At 41.0% G+C, this 21,242-nt stretch overlaps 1 protein-coding gene across 1 annotated transcript in view; it reads right to left on the bottom strand.

The window, feature by feature from the left end:
* nomo (nodal modulator) overlaps positions 1–21,242 on the bottom strand; it is a 41,188-nt gene that overhangs the window by 7,542 nt on the left and 12,404 nt on the right. The window contains exons 10-23 of the mRNA XM_081380487.1: positions 21,068–21,173; positions 20,777–20,927; positions 10,512–10,683; positions 10,283–10,424; positions 10,069–10,200; positions 6,865–7,001; positions 6,658–6,745; positions 6,514–6,577; positions 6,260–6,355; positions 5,939–6,139; positions 4,838–4,920; positions 706–865; positions 361–487; positions 132–245 (exon numbers count right to left, since the gene is read on the bottom strand). Coding sequence (XP_081236613.1) covers positions 132–245; positions 361–487; positions 706–865; positions 4,838–4,920; positions 5,939–6,139; positions 6,260–6,355; positions 6,514–6,577; positions 6,658–6,745; positions 6,865–7,001; positions 10,069–10,200; positions 10,283–10,424; positions 10,512–10,683; positions 20,777–20,927; positions 21,068–21,173 — 1,773 coding nt within the window. The remainder of the gene's footprint in view (positions 1–131; positions 246–360; positions 488–705; positions 866–4,837; positions 4,921–5,938; positions 6,140–6,259; positions 6,356–6,513; positions 6,578–6,657; positions 6,746–6,864; positions 7,002–10,068; positions 10,201–10,282; positions 10,425–10,511; positions 10,684–20,776; positions 20,928–21,067; positions 21,174–21,242) is intronic.

Below are 21,242 nucleotides of genomic sequence, written 5' to 3'. Positions count from 1 at the left end.
GGAAACAATGACAGAATTTTTGGTTTAAATAAATTATACCTTTAAAACTGTAATTTTTTTCCAGTAAAAACTTCTACACCAATGTGATAGACACATCAAAAAGATGCCCATAGTCACTGAAAAGACAGTACCAGGTTGTTGAAGGTGAGGAGGCCAGTGTCCTGAGTGAGTAAGTTTGAGCGGAAGCTGGCTCCACTGAGAGACAGCAGAACCCCTGAGAGAGGAACACCATCCTCTGCCTTTATCTGAGGGGCAAGAAAAAAATCTTGAACAAAATGAACCATTTGTTTCCTAGAAATGAAAATACAAGATGAAATGTGATCAACTAAGCTTATGAGAAGACGTTAATATGGCACTGACCTCAAAAGTGACCCCTGCCAAGGCAAACGCTTTGAAGTCTCCTGTCTTTCCCTCCACTGGAGTCAGGACAAAGCCCTCTTTACTGGCACTGATGTCATACAGAGAGTCACTATGTAGGGGTCCAACACTGGTTTCAAAGGGAAAAAAGGAGTTTTCAATTTTTATTGATTAGAACACTAGAGTGCACTTACGCTTTCAGCCACGATGACTGCACTTAATTTCTAAATATGCCAATAGTCATTCACTTTCTAAACCATACTTTTACACTAATATGCATTACTAAATAAATAGATAAGAGAGCTATTAAATAAATGAATGCGGTATGTTCGTAAATAAGTGAGATACCTGTAGGATCCGGTTTCATCCGTGAGAACTGTAATGAGAGGGTTAGTAGCTCCACTCTCCTTAATGGAGATTTCCACACCCTCCAGTGTAGGCGACACCTGCCCCGTGAGGAACAGCCCTGCCCTGCCAGCAATCTCCACCATTTGACCAGGACAGTTCTCTGTCAGAACAAAGGATTGTATTACAGGTTTAGATATAATAAACTGGGGTAAAACTGTAACCCGGTTTTTTGAGGTACATTAGTGAGGGATTTCACTATGGGACGCACATATGGAAGAAGTTTCTTACATTCTATGATAGACCCATGGGTTGAAAGAGAGTGAAAATACTTTTTTACAAAACTGATTTATCAATATTTCATTTGTGATATAGTAGTTGAAGACACCAAGTAATATCCAAATGTCATTTTTCATGTTGAATTTACTAAAACCCCAATTAATAACCAGCAACAACAATTTATAGTTCTCAAAAGCACGTATACCTGGCCTTTGCCTACATTGGGTGTGTCCAAACCTGCTTTAGGAGGGCCATTTTCCTACAGAGTTTAGTTCTAACAACACCCTGAACCAGCTAATCGAATTTGCGTAGTTTCTCACTCTTTACTCTTAGTAAAATGCACCCATAAAGGGATAAAAAAAAAAACATGTCATCATTTTCTCATATTCTTCAAAACATCAGAAGAAAAAAATAATAATAAAGGTTTAGAACAACTTGAGACAGAATTTTCATTTTTGGCTGAACTATCCTTTTATGGTAGCCTGGTTCTACCAGACTCTCGTACATTTCATTTGTACAGAGAGTCTGGAATCTCTCCATTGAGAAACGTTTACTTCCTTGTAGGCGGGTTCTCTGTTAAAGTTCAAAACTATTGGATCTGCCCAGAGTCACTCAGGATCTGCCATAGTCAATCGCTAACGTGTGGTCGTGACGTATGTCATGCGCCGAAACCGGCCGGAAACATTTACAAATTCTAAATGTATATTTGACAGTAAGGACAGTGATGTATTCAGCCAACTGTCGAAGCTGGGTCTAATCATTAACAATACGCCGCTGCGGTCGTTTCGGATCTGCCGCAAATGCTGTACAGTGATCACCAGGCTACTGCGCGATACGGAAACAACTTTTCTGCCTCCTTCACTTGGTCCTCCATTAGTGCAACAAGAGGGGAGACGACAACAACTATCGGCTTTTGCAAAGATTTTACCCCTACAGCCCTATCGTTCGCCTTAGCTAACTCATTCACCACTAGAACTGCCATGGCGGTCATTTTGAATTTTATATCTGCAATGTTGAAAAAATAAATACAATCCTGCTGGTACCTAACTTTTCCTAAAAGTGTCTGTATTTTCATTTAAAATGTTTTTCATACAAATTACCTATGTAAATTACACATAAGGCAAAAAAAAAGAAAGAACATATTTACCTATTTCGGCCATAAACGGTCATATTGACCGCACTGAATTTCGCGGTATTATACCAATATACGCAACAATAAAATGTGGTAAAAAAATACACTAAACATATTCAACAACAAATCATTTAAATGTAATGATATTCAGAACAAAACAAGAAGGAAAAAATAACTAAAGCCAAAATGAAATGCTTTATAAGCGAAAGTGAAAGTAAGCGGCGTTGGGCTCACGTAACTCTCTAATTAGAATCAAAATGTTTCAACATTTGCGATGTATTTGGATGCTAAACTATTCTTTATCATAGGCTTTGAACTTCACTCACGTTCCAATACGTGTGTGTGTGTGTGTGTGTGTGTGCGTGTCGGCGGGCGCGGGCGCGATCGAACAGTGGAAACATGAAAACATAGGCTATACTCTTCGTCATTTTGTTCAGGGCATCTACGAATATTATTTATTTATAAATTATAATTAAACTTGTTTAAATGTACAGTTTGGTGTTTGTTTTTAAAAGACATCCTAATACAATAAATGCATTAATCTCTCAATTGGGGATTTATCATTAAAGATATAGAGTTTTGAATAGCGACCAAAATGACCGCTTGCGGCAGTTCTAGTAGTTATGGAATTCTGGCACTTCTAGTGCTGAGTGAGCTGGAAAATCAAACTTTTCCCGAACCCCGTGGGGAGGAGGGCCACAACATCATGGCCACCAATAAAACTTAGCAAACATTGTTCTTGCTCCGACTTTAACTTCTGTATATTCGGCAGTTTTGCAACAACGGACCAAATAGCTTTTCTCACATCTTTCTCCGCTGCCATTACTCCAACTCAAACTGACGCACTACATCAACGTCATCGTTCTCAGCCACTCCCTCTGTTCGCTGATTGGTCCTACAAAAAATTGATTTCTGGAAACCTAAGAATATACAGCAGTCCCAGACGTAGTACTGAAGGAAAATGAAATTGAGCGGAAGTACGTAGGAGGGCGGAGCCAGGCTACTTTTATGGTACTAATATGCACTGTTTTGGGGTAAATAAGGAATAAAGTTGTTCCTATACAGGTACTGCCCCAGTGACAAGATGTTGTTCCCCTAAAGGTACATTTTGCTATTTTTTTTCTGAAAGTGTAGGTTGCCTCATTTTTTGTACTGATATGAACCCCATGAATTCGGTTATCAGTCAGTAGCCCCGTTTACATGCACACTTTTTTGCTATTCTGATTGAGATCGTTCTGATTGACGGATTCCGGTTGACTGTTTACATGGGATATTATCTAAACCGATCTGGTGTTTACATGTGCTGACGCTTCCAATCGAAATCATTTTATGACATGCGCACACAGCTTGTCTGCCGGATCTGGAAGCTCATTATTTCCACGTTTTCAATCCTGTCAAGATGGTGCATCACTTAATTGTCGCGTTAGTTGTAGGCATCAGCCGCGTTTCCACTGTCGGGCCAGTGCGAGCCATAAACGGGCCGTTTTATTGTATTGTGTAGGCTATTGTTCTTTGTTTATTATTGTCTTGTTTTGTATTTGCATCAGTTTTTCATTCTCATACTCATATCACACTCATTATAGCATATAATTAAATATATATTATTATTGTAAAAAAAAAAAAAGAAGAAAAAAAGGAAGTTTTATCAGAAAACTGATCAGAAAGAAATCACTGGAAACAGCGTGATCGCAAAACAAGAGCGACTGTTTGCTGGCATTTTTGTTGTTTAATTAAATATTTAAAACCCAAGAATAGATGTTTTACCACAGGTTTACAATAAAAAGCGATACATTAATCATAATGAATTAATTTGTGTCAAAATTGCACATTAGTCACACAGAAATAAAGTGATTTACCTTTTATGACGTTTGTGAACGTTCACAAAAGAAAGAGGGCACACAACTTATTCGCGTCTGTTTCTGTTTATTTGGTAGCCTAGTAACAGGACGTATTTACATCACATTTAGAAAGAATGTTAATTTCTACAAATATGGCACCAAAAATATGACCTGAGGAGCTTTGGCACTCTATCCTAGAAGGATACAGTTATATTTTCAGTCAGAGAAAAAAAGGATAGTCCGAGACATAGGCTACTGACAGATAAAATAAAAACAGGATTATGATTTGTCTGATTTCTTCAAGCGTACATATTTACCATGTTTACTATGGTAATGGTTAGCGCGCATAGTTTTTTGCATCGGGTATAAATATTCCTACCTTATACGGTGATCAGAATCCACAACGGATCACAAACAGAAGGCATAATGTTAGCTGACAGAATTATCTGGCGCAAAACCAGGCATGCGCAGAAAGACGTACGCTCAAAGTAATCGGATCAGCTCGTTTACATGGTGTAATCTTTCGTTTGATCGGTTCATGAAAAGGTTTATTCCACCCCCTTCAATCCGACTGAAATTTCAATCGGTTTGAGCATTTTTATTCCGATTGAGGTGTTGACATGGAGCATTTTCATTCTGATTGGACTTGCACCTGGTTATAATCGGAATACAATGCTACATGTAAACGGGGCTAGTGTCACCTTATGTATAAGTGTGGATTTGCTTTTGATGTAGCTTGACAAATGTTAATTCCATCCTTTGTGTGAATAGAACTCATCTGCAATTTGTTTCGTATTTGTTGTGAAAGTGCTCGGACACAAAATGCATTTATTATCATAATATAAAAAGCTTAAAAAGGGTTCAGAAGTTTGTATTGCACTCTAACCTCCAGTGATTGTAGCCTCTACTTCAGGAGGGTAAAACAGAAATTCTTTGGATGAAGGTGTGACTGTGATCTTCTCCCCAGCCCTGTAATAACCAACACAGTCAAGATATAAAATGAATACCAAGAAATTCATGACTGGTACGAAAAGACAAGGTAACACACTTTCTTTGAACATATGATTTTACAATTTTTTCCTAATGCCCTAAGTATACTTTGGCCGTCCAAGTTCCAGTCTGTGCACTGTCCGTGTGACGTAATTTTTATCATCAGGAGGGTCTGTGGACGTCTGCGCACACTGTCCACGTGCAGCCGGATTTTTGTGTCCGCATGGACGATGCGTGTACAACAGCACGTTCGAGTGACTTGAGTGTGTGATAGAAATATTCTATGTTATGGCCTCAGAAATGGTAAAACGTGTATTTTCAGTATGAAATTTATAGAACAATGCAGACTAAGTATACTCAGGTCAAAGACAATGTAGACTTACCAAAAAAGTACTGAACACAGTAGAACTAACAGTCATACTGTATGGTTAGCTTAGATAATTGAGTGATATTGATTTTTACTCAACTGTAAGATTTAAATTCACATGTATCTTTTGGTTGTGGTCAGAGAACTCCTCGGCCGTGAATAAAACTTTATTAGGTTGAAATACTCTGGGTTAGTATTAATGGTCCTGTGTCGGTCCAGAGTACACCTGAGAAGGACGGTGAGAGTGTATAGATGCAAAAGAACTGTGTGCTCATGTGTGATTGAAGTAGTGATAGACAGTACTGAAGCCATCACAATACTTCAGGGAAGTATTGTATTGTATTGTATTGTATTGTAAGTATTCAGGGAATACTATTATATTAACAACTGGAAGTTTTTTGAATTGTCCTTGGTGAAGAAGTCAGATTTTGTAGGTTGTATTTGTATTGAGAATTTCCACGACAAGCGCTTGAAAACAAAGTCCACTAGATGCCGAACATGTCTTTCCGTGCCAACGGCCAAATGAGCATACTTTGAAAGGCTCGGAACTTGGAAAATGAAACATACCTGGGCTTTAAACTGGTAGACAGAAGTGGAAAATTATAGCAAACATTCCTCAAAAGATCTTACCGTGCCCAATAGGAAAATTCATAGTGGAATGGCTCATGGAGTTCATCTGGTTTCTCCTCCACAGGAAGGCTCTTCTCCTCTGCTTTTTCTTCCCTCTCCTTCCTGCGGGCAGCTATTTCCAGAAGCTGCTGCTCTCTTCGCTCTTCCTCGTTTGAGCGCAGGGGCCCCAGAACCAAAGCAGGCTCACTCTCAATGGAAGATCTGCCAAAATAAAAAACAAAGAATACCGGGGTTTAACCTTTAACCTGTTAGAAAGCAACAGACAGACTTGCTTTATACTTTTAGAAATGCATGCCATTAACAATGTTCCGCCGCACTCACTTGATGGTGACCGTGACATCCAGCATTTTATCAGTGGTGATTAGCCCTGTCATGTGGTGTCTGACAGCAGTCAGGGTTAAGATGCTTGGAGCAGACCTAAGGAACAGGATGAAAAAAAAAACAGTGTGGATTAGACTTCATTCAATAATGTTACACAACAAGCACATACTTCAAAAGAACTGGATCAAAGGATATAAAAAGATGTGGCAACTACTTTGATTATAATAAAAAGCTTGGCACCGGCAGTCACATACGTGTTGTAGGTGTAGTAATCCTGTTCAAACTGGTGACAGGAACGTGGAGTTACTTTATAAACACCTTAGATTTAAAAGAAATATGTTAAGTACTTTAGCCTCTATAAACTTCACCAACAAAACTGAAGGAAAGACTGAGCTCACCTGGTTTGGACAGACAGAAGCGATTGACTCCTTTGGACAGATTGTAAATGCCAACGTTCTCTGGTGAACTGCCATCTTGGAAAAATTCCTAATATTATAGACAAATAATGCATCATAATCATCATTACCATTTTAGATTAGTAACAGCGTATCCTGGCAACTATGTGTTCAGTCATCATTAAATATAGATTTTTTTTAAGGCCTCACCAGAGTAATGGCGTGGGACAGTGAGCAGCGCAGCAAGTATCCAGTTTGTCTGAACTCCACTCCTTCTACATATGAGTCAACTACATCGATCTCCACTGACTTATGCTTCCAGCACCACTCTTCCTGGGTGATAGACACTGTGATAAACAGACATTGTTAATCTTTTTCTTAAACTGAAAGGCTGCACGATTTCCAAAAATAATAATATGATTAATCTATAATATATTGCAATATAATAAAACTTCAACATAATTACAAACATACAAGCATATGCATATGTGGAAAATGGAAAAGCGGCACAAATGTAATTTGTGTTAGATGTGTGTTGTACATGGATTCCGATTCCGCAAACGATTTTTTTCCAATGGCTTTTAAAAAGTGGTGGGGGCAAAACTGCAATTTGGCAAAAAACTGGTGGGAACATGTCCCACACGCAAATGACATTCTCTACTAAAGAGCGATTTGATTTTATTTAACATTTAGTATTATTGTTTTCATTAAAACATATTTAGAGAAAATTTTGTAACGAAAAAATACTTTTATAAATTATACAAGGCATTAACTATAAAGGGATGCATGTTAACTACAAAGGGAATTTAAAAAGGGCTTTTCATATAGTTTGGACAAACTTCCACATCTGATTTTATCCGAATACAGATACAAATAATTTTGCCATTGCAACAGATATAAATATTGGCTTCTCTGCAAACCGCTAATTATCACTACTATTATTATTTTTAAAATTAGCATATATTTTGTTATAATAGTACTATAACTAGACCAGATATTACAGTAAAATGTAATAACCTTATTAATTTTACTCTCTTTCAGCTGCTCCTTGTTAGGAGTCGCCACAGCAAAATGATCAGCACATCTATTTAACAGAGCTTTTATGCCAAATGCCCTTTTTGACTTGTGCAGCCCCAGTGCGCACACGCACATACACACGCACACACAGTGGGGGACTTCTTGCTGTATGCAGGGCTCCAGACTAACTTTTCCACTGGTTGCACTGGTGCTACCAACTTTCTCAGTTGGTCGCACCAGCATATGATTTGGTCGCACCTTTTTTTTCTTTTCTTTTTTTTGCTACATGCCATGGGATTAATCAATGCATGCTGATGAATAGTGGTCTTAATCTGCATACCCTAGTTTTGCACTGATGTAATAAGACTGACAGTGACACAAGACCTCATGTTAGCAAAAAATAATCTTTTAACTCAAAAAAATAAATAATAAAAAAACTTTTATGTTCTTTAATGTTTGATTATAATTTTACTGTATTCACATAGGGATGGGAATTGATAAGATTTTATCAATAATAATGCCACTGACGATACTGATTATTGATCCGATTCTTTAACGATTCTCTTATCGATTCTTGATAGCACTGTGTGGAAAAATGTAGTCAAATGCTTTTCAAAAAAAGTGGTTTTATTTATTTTAAAGCTTGAGTAAGCAAACTGTACTTTTTATGTAATTTATGTAACAAATAGAACCTTATTGTAAAGTGTTACTGATTAGTAGGCTACACCGATTCAGTCGTCTCCTGAGTTCACTGTTGGAAAGATCAGTTGTTTTAACCATTCATTAAAATGAATCGGTTCATAGTCATTAGTTCGCGAATTGGACGTGTCATGCGCGTTGTGTGATTATCCCAGCAGTTAGGACATGGACATCCAAGATTTGTGTCAACACAGAAAACATTTCATCACTGGATAGTTTTTTTCGTTTAATTAAAGTGTTTTTTTTATTTTTATGTCAGCTTAATGCCCAGAACGCTTTTCAGAGAAGATAAGGCAACTTATTTAGCACAATTCACACCCAGCGGTAATTCAGGAAAAAAAAAAAATCTCCGAATGCTCCACGGAAACTCTTCCGACCTTTTACCACCGTGACGATTAATATTGATTAATATGCGCGCGGGAGAGAGAGCAAGACAGCGTCTAGTTTGGAGACGGTGAAGTCTTGTTTACACTCTCGCCTGACTCCGAAGAGAGAGAGAGCGCGCGCGCGACCGGGGCTCTCTCTCTCTGCTCGTTCTTTCAGTTAAACATGCGCAGCAGTTCATCTACATTACTCACCGATCAAATAAGACTTTGGCGGGCGCTAAAACAAGTTCAATGCAGGAAAATTCATGCGTGAATTTAACTGAGTAGTACATGACCATGCACTCGCACAAATGCGACCACATCAAATTTTAACTCACACATTCTCAAAAAATGGTCGCAGTCTGGAACCCTGTGTATGGCAACAGTGCTACAGACTGAGCCACACTATTTTTTTTTTTTTTTACTATACAATAATGTTACAATAGTAATTTCTGTTTACATTTCTTCAGTTTCTTACAATTTTTAATTAATTGTGTAGTAATTTATACATTGCCAAAGACAGCAGTAGGTGAAATCTGCAGGTTGACAAGGTCTAGCAGTTTAGAACCTACTCAAGGTTAAAATGGTTAAAACCCGTAAGACCTTCGGAACACAAATGAAGATATTTTTGATGAAATTTGAGAGCTTTCTGTCCCTCCATTGACAGCAACATCTTTGCAACTTTCAAGGCCCAGAAAAGTGGTAAAAACATCGTTAAAATAATCCATGTGACTACAGTAGTTCAACCTTAATGTTATGAAGCGATAAGAATACTCTTTTGTGCGCAAAAAAATTAAATAACGACTTTATTCAACAATCTCTTCTCTTCCATGTCATTCTCATACGCTGTTGACGTAGTGTAAACAGTGCAGCACTTCTGGGTTCTACGTCAGAGCGTAGGCTCACTATTGGCTGACGCTGGTCATGTGTGATGCTGGCCAATAGTCAGCCGACGTTCTGGCGTTCAATGACATTGCAGTCAATGGAGGGACAGAAAGCTCTCAGATTTCATCAAAAAATATCTTCATTTGTGTTCCAAAGATGAACGAAGGTACTTACGGGTTTTGGAACGACATGAGGGTGAGTAATTAATGACAGAATTTTCTTTTTTTGGTGTACTAACCCTTTAGGACCAATTCACACTGCACCAAAAGACTTCGACCAACACAAGGTAAATCACCAGATTGCAGTATGTCGCTTCTAAGACATTCCACGGCCCAACAAACGGAGACTGAACACGTTTACTCAGCTAAAACTATTTGCATATATTTAATTATAATTTTAATAGTCTCTATTGCTCATTAAAATCAAAACAGGGCAAAACAGTGCTTACCTTTGTACTTGCCGGGTAGCACATTATTGAAAGTAAAGCTGAGAGTTTCACTGCTGCCAGACAACTGGAGGTTCTGCCTCTCTCCCTGTCTGCTCACAGGCTGAAGGGTGACTGTCAGATCTCCACATGCCACTGATGACACAATTGAATCATTGAGACAAAAACAGAAAACACACGTATCGAATTTGATAGCGGGCATGAAAAAATATCTCACCAAGACAGGACACAGAGCCGGAGACAGATGCTATGAACTGAGTGAAGAGAAGATCGGTGATAGGATGGTCCACCAGTGAAATATCGAGAGAATATGGCTGAAGAGCGAGGCCAGCTTTTACGTCACTTTCAGGGAGGGTCACCTGCAGTACAGCACACAACAATTTAATTAACGTGCAACTGCAATAACTTTAAAAGTCAAGTGGCGTTACAATAGAAATTATCATTACCTGCAAGCTGTAGTCCCCTGGTTTGACTTGAAAGCAGAATGCTCCATGGCTATCACTTTCAACTGTGCGGAAAAAGCCCTGATCCTGGGCCGAGAGAGTAACTTTGTAGTGCCCAAGCTGTTTAACAGTCTCAGGAAGACGGGTGACTAAGATGTGACCACACACACTGAACCTGAAAATGACAAAGTGGGGCAGATTTTTTTTTTTTATCAATCCGATCAAGCGGAAGCCTTGAGGGCAGAGACCTGAAGTACTTGTTCTTCCTCTGACCACATTTTCTGGCTGGAACTTCTTTTTAAAGGTGAAGTATGAAAGATATTTTATGTTAAAATACATTATCTTAACCAGGTTTATTGTTCAATGACTACTGTTAGTATGCCATTCATGGGTTTATCTTCTACCCCAAAAGCGTAAACATTGAGCCTCCAAGGCACCATCAAAAGATTGAGAGCAGTCCACTCAGATCTGTCAGTCTCTTTCCAGCTTAACCTACAGTATAGCGAGAGTTTGGGGCATACTGTAGTAGGCGGAGCCAGAGGGTGCTTAGCTGGTGTGGGACCATGGCTGATGTGTTACATGGGAAAAAACATTTAGTCTCGATTAAACAGGTCATGACCACATCAAAACGAATGGGGCATTGCGATGGTACATGCTACAATGGATGAACCATACAGCATAGTTATACGGAGCCCCCCTAGTCCCACTTTGTCAAAAAAAAATTATTATAACTATCTCGTGGCCTCAAGATAGTAACTCGTGGCCTCAAGATACTAACTTGTGGCCTCAAGATACTAACTCGTGGCCTCAAGATAGTAACTCGTGGCCTCAAGATAGTAACTCGTGGCCTCAAGATACTAACTCGTGGCCACGAGAAAGTGAGTTTTTTCAAGGCGAACGTTCCCTTTAATGTTTCCATGGTGACGCGTCACGCGATTGACCGCAGCCACAATAATACTGTATGACAGATGTGTCGCTTTTATTTCGCTTTTCCTTTTTTATTCAAAATATTCACAAACTTGCTTACCATGTCATCAACTAGCCTATCTGATATTCCGATTCTCACATACGTGTAAGTGAGTGCGTTTAGTCGTTTAATCTTGATCTAATAACATGATGGGCGCTGCAATGTTGTCCGTCGGATTTACAGCACGTGAATTCATCAGTTTCTCCCGAAATAAATGCAAGAAAGTGGCCGGTGAACTGAGAAGAATAGAGTAAACTTTATAGTTCCTGGTCTTGCACTATGTTTGTCTAATATGAATAACACATGTCGGCAAATTATATTTGAATAGATTGTTATTGCTGCTTCCACAGACATCAGTGTGTTTTACAAACTCCAAATGTATTGTTTTACTCGTGCTTATGTGTATATAAATATCTGAAACCAAAAATAAACATTATGAAGTTGAAAAACTGCTTAGTTGTGATGACAGCGCTGAACGCGTCCGACTCTGGCTCGTTTAAAAACCTTTATAAATAATCTTGATCTATAATAACATGAGATGGGCGCTGCAATGTTGTCCTGTCAGTCGGATTTACAGCACGTAAATTCATCAGTTTCTCCTGAAATAAATGCAAGAAAGTGGCCGGTGAACAGAGAAGAATAGAGTAAACTTTATAATTCCTTGTCTTGCACTATGTTTGTCTAATATGAATAACACATGTCGGCAAATTATATTTGAATAGATTGTTATTGCTGCTTCCACAGACATCAGTGTGTTTTACAAACTCCAAATGTATTGTTTTACTCGTGCTTATGTGTATTTAAATATCTGAAACCAAAAATAAACATTATGAAGTTGAAAACACTGCTTAGTTGTGATGACAGCGCTGAACGCGTCCGACTCTGGCTCAGCGCCAGCCAATGCGCGAAAGCACAGTTTGGATCTGGCAGCACTGAACATTCTAAATGTGGCGCCGTACTCTTAGGGGCTAGTTGATGACATGGTAAGCAAGTTTGTGAATATTTTGAATAAAAAAGGAAAAGCGAAATAAAAGTGACATCTGTCATAGAGTATTATTGTGGCTGCGGTGTATCGCGTGACGCGTCGCCATGGAAACATTAAAAGGAACGTTCGCCTTGAAAAAACTCACTTTCTCGTGGCCACGAGTTACTATCTTGAGGCCACGAGTTAGTATCTTGAGGCCACGAGATACTATCTTGAGGCCACGAGTTACTATCTTAAGGCCACGAGTTACGAGTTACTATCTTGAGGCCACGAGTTACTATCTTGAGGCCACGAGTTACTATCTTGAGGCCACGAGTTACTATCTTGAGGCCACGAGTTACTATCTTGAGGCCACAAGATAGTTATAATAATTTTTTTTTGCCAAAGTGGAACTAGGGGGGCTCCGTATAGTTATGCACCCGTTCAGAAAGACAAATTTTGTCTTCAAATTCATACCAAATTCATAACATTTTTATGTTTCCTTTCATGTTGGAACTTTTATTAAGAAGTTGCCTACTTTAACTTGTTAAAGTAAACTTCCTAATAAGGCTGCACGACATTGCGCTTAAACAGTCTTATTGCGATTATGAAATTGCAAAGACTGTGATTATTTTTTATGCGCAGCTTGTCAGTGACGCACGGCTCTGTGATGCATCTGAAAGCACTGTGGTTTGAGTCGCTTATAACATGCATTTCAACACACATCAAACATAAGAAGCATTTATGAACCTCTTGTCCAACAAAAAACAAAGTTTAATAAATCAATCAAAGCGCTTCAATCTTCTGTTTATTCAGCTACAGGATAGTATGATGCCCATAGGGATTTCCTGGAATAATGTGCGTTATCTACTTCTGCAGGGCAAGCAGTGTTTGCGCGAGAGCGCCCTCTGGCTTTCAGATGGAGCAGCATTTACTACTGATCACAGAGCCATGCTGCACTGACAAGCTACACATAAAATAATCGTGCAGCCCTACTTTACAAGCACCTATAAGATCTGAGTTTTTGATGTTTGAATAGGGGGGCCTTGGGGGGACCCAACAGTTCTTGGGTTTCCAAGAATACATTACCATATTCTTGATGTGAATTTGGTCACATCAAGAATATGACCAAATTCTTATTTCACGAACACGCTATACATAATAATATAATTATTTTGTGTTATTTTCTCTAATTTCTGTTATTAAAAATAAAAAATAAGCAAATTGCAAACAACAGGACATATACATTAAATATTAATTAAACAAATGAAATGTATCAGGTACAATAGGTTTATTTAACGTGTAGTATACAGAAATGTAATAATCAAACGTAAAAAAAATATTGCATAGTCTTCACTGTATGAATTCAATTTAAATGTATTCTTACTAAAGCTAAAAAAGTTATTCAGTCAGGAGCAGCAAGTTATTTTCTCTTTTGTTTGATTCACTTTAATGACACAGAGCAGCATGTACTGTAGGTATATTAGGCTGCTGTCACTTTAAGACCAAACGCACAAAATCAAATCCATTATACTGATACACATCCAGTTTACACACCCAACTGTTAACTGTCCTATGAGACACAATGCTCTTCTGTAAGTTGTACTGTAGGCTGTCTTATACCTTCTGATGTTCGTATTTCATCCTGTAACTAGCAAAAAGGAAGAGAAGATCGCTCCATGTGTGCTTGATCTGCCGCTTACACTCAGGTGCTACAGAAATCTGTCACGTCGTATTAAAGAGCGACATCTATTAAACTGAATTTGAAAGTTTAGACCCTTTTTCATAAGGGATGTCGTGTTTTCACCTCTTGGTTAAAACATGAATATTCATTATAATCCCGTGATCAAGCTGACAAAATAATAATAATAATAATAATAATAATAATAATAATAATACTGCAATCATTTTAACACAAAATAAAATAAAATAAAATAAAACCATTTTGACTCACGACTGTGCTTTGAACTGCACAAACTTGACATAAAACATAAAACTGACAGTTTTATGACTGAATCAGTTCACCTGACTGTGGAGGAAACCTGTGATTTGAACTCATATATGATAAACATTAATATTAGTTAATGTATTTTAGCAAGCAGTTCCCTTTCGAAAGGGAACGAGACACTACGTCAGAATGACGCTATGGGGAACGCCTCAGGCGTGACAGGTGTCTGAAATAAATATCAACTCACGTCAATTATGTTGACCGGCGACAGCCCGTGAATCATCAGCTTGATTGATTAACGCGCAACCTGGATGTATAAAGGGAAGCCTTGCATACATGACAACATCTTTTCGTCTTCAGGGACTGTTTGTCTGTATTGAGAATATCGCTGAAGCGCGCGGGAGGCTCTCGAGAGAGCCTCTTGTGCAAACTGTGAGCGTTTTTTATTTAAAAATGCTCCGCTTTCGCGGATCCTTTTCTCGAGGGAGGAGGGTTCAGCATCTGAGCTGTGGTGCGATCTGTGAAACAATACTGTTTGGGTACGAGGCGTTCACAGTCAGTTCCTAAGGGTGCTGGCAGTGTTCATTAAGAAATATCTCGGCGCGCGTGAGAAAGAAAAAATCCGTGCGCTGTCGGATGTTTCAACCTCGCACCTGTTGACTTTCTTCTCGAGGGATGAAAGCCATATATATTTTTTAACGGCTCTTTTCTCGCGCTTGCCGAGGCAGTGTGTAGATTACGAGAACGTATAAATGTTAAAACAGTATTGTCTGGTGAGTATGGCTGCATTTAATTCTATGAATTAAAATGATGGAATATTATCTGACTTTTAAGAAGTTAGATATTTAGTAATTCAGCCTATCATCCAGATCGCGTTATCCAGTGTTTTTGGCTGCATTTTAATTTAAAAATAAGCAGTGAACAAAAAGAGCAGGTGTAATTCTGGTCTTTTTGTAAAATGTGAAACTAACATATTTCTGTTTCTTTTCAGACCACATCTCCTGTTTTAGAGTCTGGGGCAAAATGGTTTGGGAGTAAATCTAAAGATTTTTTTTTGATGGTCAGGTAGTAGGTCTTAACAGGCCTCCTTGACCAGACAGTCCCCATTTTGCAACCGGACAGTGCTTGGGCCTCCCTGAGGTGAGCTCCCAGGAATTGACTGTCAAGGAGTAATGTGGTTATCAGGTTATAGGCCTCACTAGGCCTTCCTGAATATGAGCTTCCACATACTATGGTTAAATGAGCTCCCACATATTATGGTTATCAGGTCATAGGCCTCACTAGGCCTTCCTGAATATGAGCTCCCACATACTGTGGTTATCAAGTTATAGGCCGCTCCAGGCCTTCTTGAATATAGCTCCCATATAATGTGGTTATCAGGTCATAGGCCTCACTAGGCCTTCCTGAAAATGAGCTCCCACATACTGTGGTTGAATATGAGCTCCCACATTCTGTGGTTATCAAGTTATAGGCCTCACCAGGCCTTCTTGAATATAGCTCCCATATAATGTAGTTATCAGGTCATAGGCCTCACTAGGCCTTCCTGAAAATGAGCTCCCACATACTGTGGTTGAATATGAGCTCCCACATTCTGTGGTTATCAAGTTATAGGCCTCACCAGGCCTTCTTGAATATGAGCTCCCACATACTGTGATATGAGCTCCCACATTCTGTGGTTATCAAGTTATAGGCTTCACCAAGCCTTCTTGAATATGAGCTCCCACATACTGTGGTTATCAGGTCATAGGCCTCACCAGGCCTTCCTGAGTATGAGCTCCCACATACTGTGGTTGAATATGAGCTCCCACATACTGTGGTTGAATATGAGCTCCCACATACTGTGGTTGAATATGAGCTCCCACATACTGTGGTTGAATATGAGCTCCCACATACTGTGGTTATCAGGTCAGAGGCCTCACCAGGCCTTCCTGGTTATGAGCTTCCACATGTCAGGTTACAGGCCTCACCGGCCTTCCTGAATGTGAGCTCCCACATACTGTGGTAATCAGGTTACAGGCCTCATCAGGCCTTCCTGGTTATGAGCTCCCACATACTGTGGTCGCCAGGTTACAGGCCTCATCCGGCCTTCCTGGTTATGAGCTCCCACATACTGAGATATCAGGTTACAGGCCTTACTAGGCCTTCCTGAATATGAGCTCCCATACACGGTGGTCGCCACGTTACAGGCCTCGCCAGGCCTTCCTGGTTATGAGCTCCCACATACTGTGGCGCCAGGTTACAGGCCTCACCGGCCTTCCTGGTGCTGGGCTTCTACATGTCAGGTTGCAGGCCTCACCCGGCCTTCCTGAATATGAGCTCCCACATACTGTGGTCATCAGGTTACAGGCCTCATCCGGCCTTCCTGGTTATGAGCTCCCACATACTGTAGTCGCCAGGTTATAGGCCTCACCAGGCCTTCTTGGTTAGGAGTTTTTCACATGTCAGGTTTCGGGCCTCGCCGGCCTTCCTGAATGTGAGCTCCCTCATACTGTGGTTGTACATGAGCTCCCACATACTGTAGTCGCCAGGTTATAGGCCTCACAGGCCTTCTTGGTTAGGAGTTTTCACATGTCAGGTTTCGGGCCTCGCCGGCCTTCCTGAATGTGAGCTCCTACATACTGTGAGCTTCCACTTACTGTGGTTATCAAGTTATAGGCCTTACCAGGCCTTCTTGATTATGAGCTCCCACATACTGTGGTTGAATATGAGCTCCCACATTCTGTGGTTATCAAGTTTTAGGCCTCACCAGGCCTTCTTGAATATGAGCTCCCACATACTGTGGTTATCAGGTCATAGGCCTCACTAGGCCTTCCTGAGTATAGCTCTCACATACTGTGGTTGAATATGAGCTCCCACATTCTGTGGTTATCAAGTTTTAGGCCTCACCAGGCCTTCTTGAATATGAGCCTCCACATTCTATGGTTATCAGGTCAGAGGCCTCACCAGGCCTTCCTGAATGAGAGCTTCCACATATTTTGGTTGAATATGAGCTCCCACATGCTGTGGTTGTCAGGTCACAGGCCTCACTAGGCCTTCCTGAGTATGAGCTCCCACATACTGTGGTTGAATATGAGCTCCCACATACTGTAGTTGCCAGGTTATAGGCCTCACCAGGCCTTCCTGGTTACGAGCCTCCACATGTCAGGTTACAGGCCTCATCGGCCTTCCTGAATGTGAGCTCTTACATACTGTGGTCATCAGGTTACAGGCCTCATCTGGCCTTCCTGGTTATGAGCTCCCACATTCTGTGGTTATCAGGTCAGAGGCCTCACCAGGCCTTCCTGAGTATGAGCTCCCACATACTGTGGTTGTATATGAGCTCCCACATACTGTAGTCGCCAGGTTATAGGCCTCACCAGGCCTTCTTGGATAGGAGCCTTCACATGTCCGGTTACAGGCCTCGCCGGCCTTCCTGAATGTGAGCTCCTACATGCTGTGAGCTTCCACTTACTGTGATTATCAAGTTATAGGCCTCACCAGGCCTTCTTGAATTTGAGCTCCCACGTGCGGTGGTCGTTAGGTCACAGGCCTCACCGGCCTTCCTGAGTTTTAACCTTCCACAATTAGTGGTCACCAGGCTTTAGGCCTCTGCGGCCTTCCTGGTTATGAGTTCTTTCATGTCAGGTGGCAGGCCTCACCAGGCCTTACTGAATGAGAACTCCCACGGATTGTGTCTATCAGGTTGCAGGCTTCTTCTGGCTTTCCTGATTATAGGTTCCCACGTACGGTGGTTCCCTGGTTACAGGCCTCACCAGGCCTTCCTGGGTTTGAGCTTTTACATGTCAGGTTACAGGCCTCATCCGGCCTTCCCGAATGTGGGCTCACACATACTGTGTTTTTAGAGTGAAGTACGAGCAAACCTTTACTTCATTCCTTTTTGGTACATACGTTCCGTACCTTTTTTAAACCATGCTTATGGTAAGTCACACGACTTATGTCTTGTGTATTTTCTAAATCCATTTTCTATGGTAAGGGTCATGCGCGTATCGCTTCTGTCCCTTCCTATGTGGCTCAGACCCTGGTCTTACTTCCTGTCGTCACTTTATTACGACAGATGTTTTTCTCTAGCTAACTTCCACATTCTGATGAGCTCCCACACACTGTGGTCACCGTGTTACAGGCCTCACCGGCCTTCCCGAGTATGAGCTCCCACATGCTGTGGTCGCCAGGTTAGAGGCCTCATCAGGCCTTCTTGGGTTCAGAATGGCTAAGTACATGCACTTTCTTTCATGTACTTTCTATTTCCATTTTTTATGGTAAGGGTTGTGCGCTGTACGCTTTATTCCCTTTCTGAAAGTGAGCTCCCACATCCTGTGGTCGCCAGGTTAGAGGCCTCACCGGCCTTCCTGATATGAGCTCCCACATGATGTGGTCGCCAGGTTAGAGGCCTCACCGGCCTTCCTGATATGAGCTCCCACATGTTGTGGTTGCCAGGTCAGAGGCCTCACCGGCCTTCCTGAAGGTAAGCTCCCACATATTGTGGTTGAATACAAGCTCCCCCATGTTGTGGTCGCCAGGTTAGAGGTCCTACCAGGCCTTCCTGGAGGTAGCTCCCTTTAGGCCCTCACAGGCCTCCTCAGTGTTTTGAAACACAAACACTGGGTAGATCCATGGATCGAGTAGAGAGACTCCCCTCGCTGGCAAGGGTTGTAAAGCACTATGCTGAGTCATACTCTCCAGGATGTCCCGTCTCTGAGATCCGGGCTGAGTGGTTCACTGCCTGTTCTGCAGTCCCTCGGGTTGGATGCCTTAAGGCAAGTGTCCAGAGGCTCTGTCTTCAGACAGACAGGAAGTGGCCAGACTCTAGTGTCTTATGTAGTGACACCAGGTCAGGCCTGCCTGGTGGTATTTCAGGTGGCACGCTCCCCTGAATAGTGACTGGCTGGGAGTCCCCTGGGCCCCCTAGCCACACTCCCTAGAAGGGACCCCTTCTTTTGGAAGCTGTGGTCCTAAGCCTTTGAGCTGGCCCAGATATACCCCCCATTAACTATGTTCTGGCGGTTTCTTGGTTCATTAGCTTGGGTGATGACCGGTAGGGAGTGCTGTCACTGACAGCCCGATGTGACCTAAGGGTGAGTGGTTCCAGTGTTTTCTGAATTACTGGTTCGGACAGTTGTCACTGCCTTTGGGCATGCACTCCCCTCAGCATGGTGGCGTTGGTATATCGTTCCCCATAGCGTCATTCTGACGTAGTGTAGAGTTCCCTTTCGAAAGGGAACGTCTCAGGTTACGACTGTAACCTATGTTCCCTGAGAACAGGGAACGAGACACTACGTCTTCCTGCCATGCCTCGGGGCCTGCCTGCAACAGTCCCTTCAGACGATAGGATGTTGTCATGTATGCAAGGCTTCCCTTTATACATCCAGGTTGCGCGTTAATCAATCAAGCTGATGATTCACGGGCTGTCGCCGGTCAACATAATTGACGTGAGTTGATATTTATTTCAGACACCTGTCACGCCTGAGGCGTTCCCCATAGCGTCATTCTGACGTAGTGTCTCGTTCCCTGTTCTCAGGGAACATAGGCTACAGTCGTAACCTGAGACGTTCTGTTGGTAGGAAAACCATGGTCTCTATATTGAGTCTTGAACAACAAGGTGACACGGTTGTCAATATGAGAAATAATCCATAACCATTTGAAATAGAGCGATTTAGTATAATAAAGTTGATTATTATGCAATCTTACCATACTGATATGGCATATTTCAATATTTGGTGGTTTAAATGCCTGCTCCAGGTCTCTGTGCAGTTTAGTGCCGCTTTCAGAGCGGTCACGTCCGTAACGGAGAACTGTCACACCCGTAACATTGTTTTTTCCTCATAAATGCGATCACGAAAAATAAAATAAAGTTAATATTTTATGTTCTGTGGAGAGTCAACCTTTCTTTATTCGGTGGGTAGTATTACTTTTGGTTTGTGCAGTGTAATTCACAGAATTCATAAAAAATATGTTGCCACCTAAAACTTTTTTTTGTCAAGTCCGTTACGCATTTATATTTCCCTCATCTAAAATATAAAAGGCGTGTGTAGACTGATATTTTTCGAATGTCTGGACTCCTTTATTAAGGGATTATGGATATATAAACAGACATTTCAATATATTGGTATTAAATGCATTTTCGGAGAATTTATATTTCAAGTTATGACTGCAATGTCACGTCCATAACACTGGAATTGCCCCACTCTGATGTGTCAATAATATATATTTACATACAGCGATATACAAGATTTAGCAAAATCTCTAACGATAGACATTTTATACAGTGGTAACAATATATATCATCATACCGCCCAGCCCTATTTGAAAATATGCTTTATTTTTGTAATTCCGCTAGGTGCACAGAAATTACATACTTCAACTTTAAGGCCAGTTCTTATATGCATACTCACCCTGCAGTGATGATGTCTGGCAGCTGAGGGGTGCTGGGAGCAATCTTCACAGTGACTGGCTCAAAGAACATCAGCTCCTTGTGCGTGTTGATGGTATAAGTGCCTGTGGTCATATTCTCCAATCGGAATGAGCCATCTTCATTAGTTTCCACTGTGAAAGAGACCAGGGAGGAGGCAAAATATAAATGCAATGTGTTAATTTAGTATACATTTGTTTATTAAGCATGAATTGTTGGGTTCTTAGGAGTATGGCTAACTATGTTAATTTTACTTAAGCGTAGCATCAGTTACCTTTAATTTGGTTGTTAAGCGTAACTACAGCCTCTGCAACACCCTCTCCATTAGGGCTATTCAGAACTCTGCCCATCACAGAGAATCCCATAACCCGGAATATTGGCTGAGAGACAAAATAGGAAAAACATGTTAGAAAACAGGTTAGGCTGCTGAGCAATTGTTGAGTTAATTA

This window comes from Scardinius erythrophthalmus, assembly GCF_964197995.2.
Source record: "Scardinius erythrophthalmus genome assembly, chromosome: 12".
Taxonomy (NCBI): Eukaryota; Metazoa; Chordata; class Actinopteri; order Cypriniformes; family Leuciscidae; genus Scardinius; species Scardinius erythrophthalmus.
This window is presented reverse-complemented; position numbering and strand designations above follow the sequence as displayed.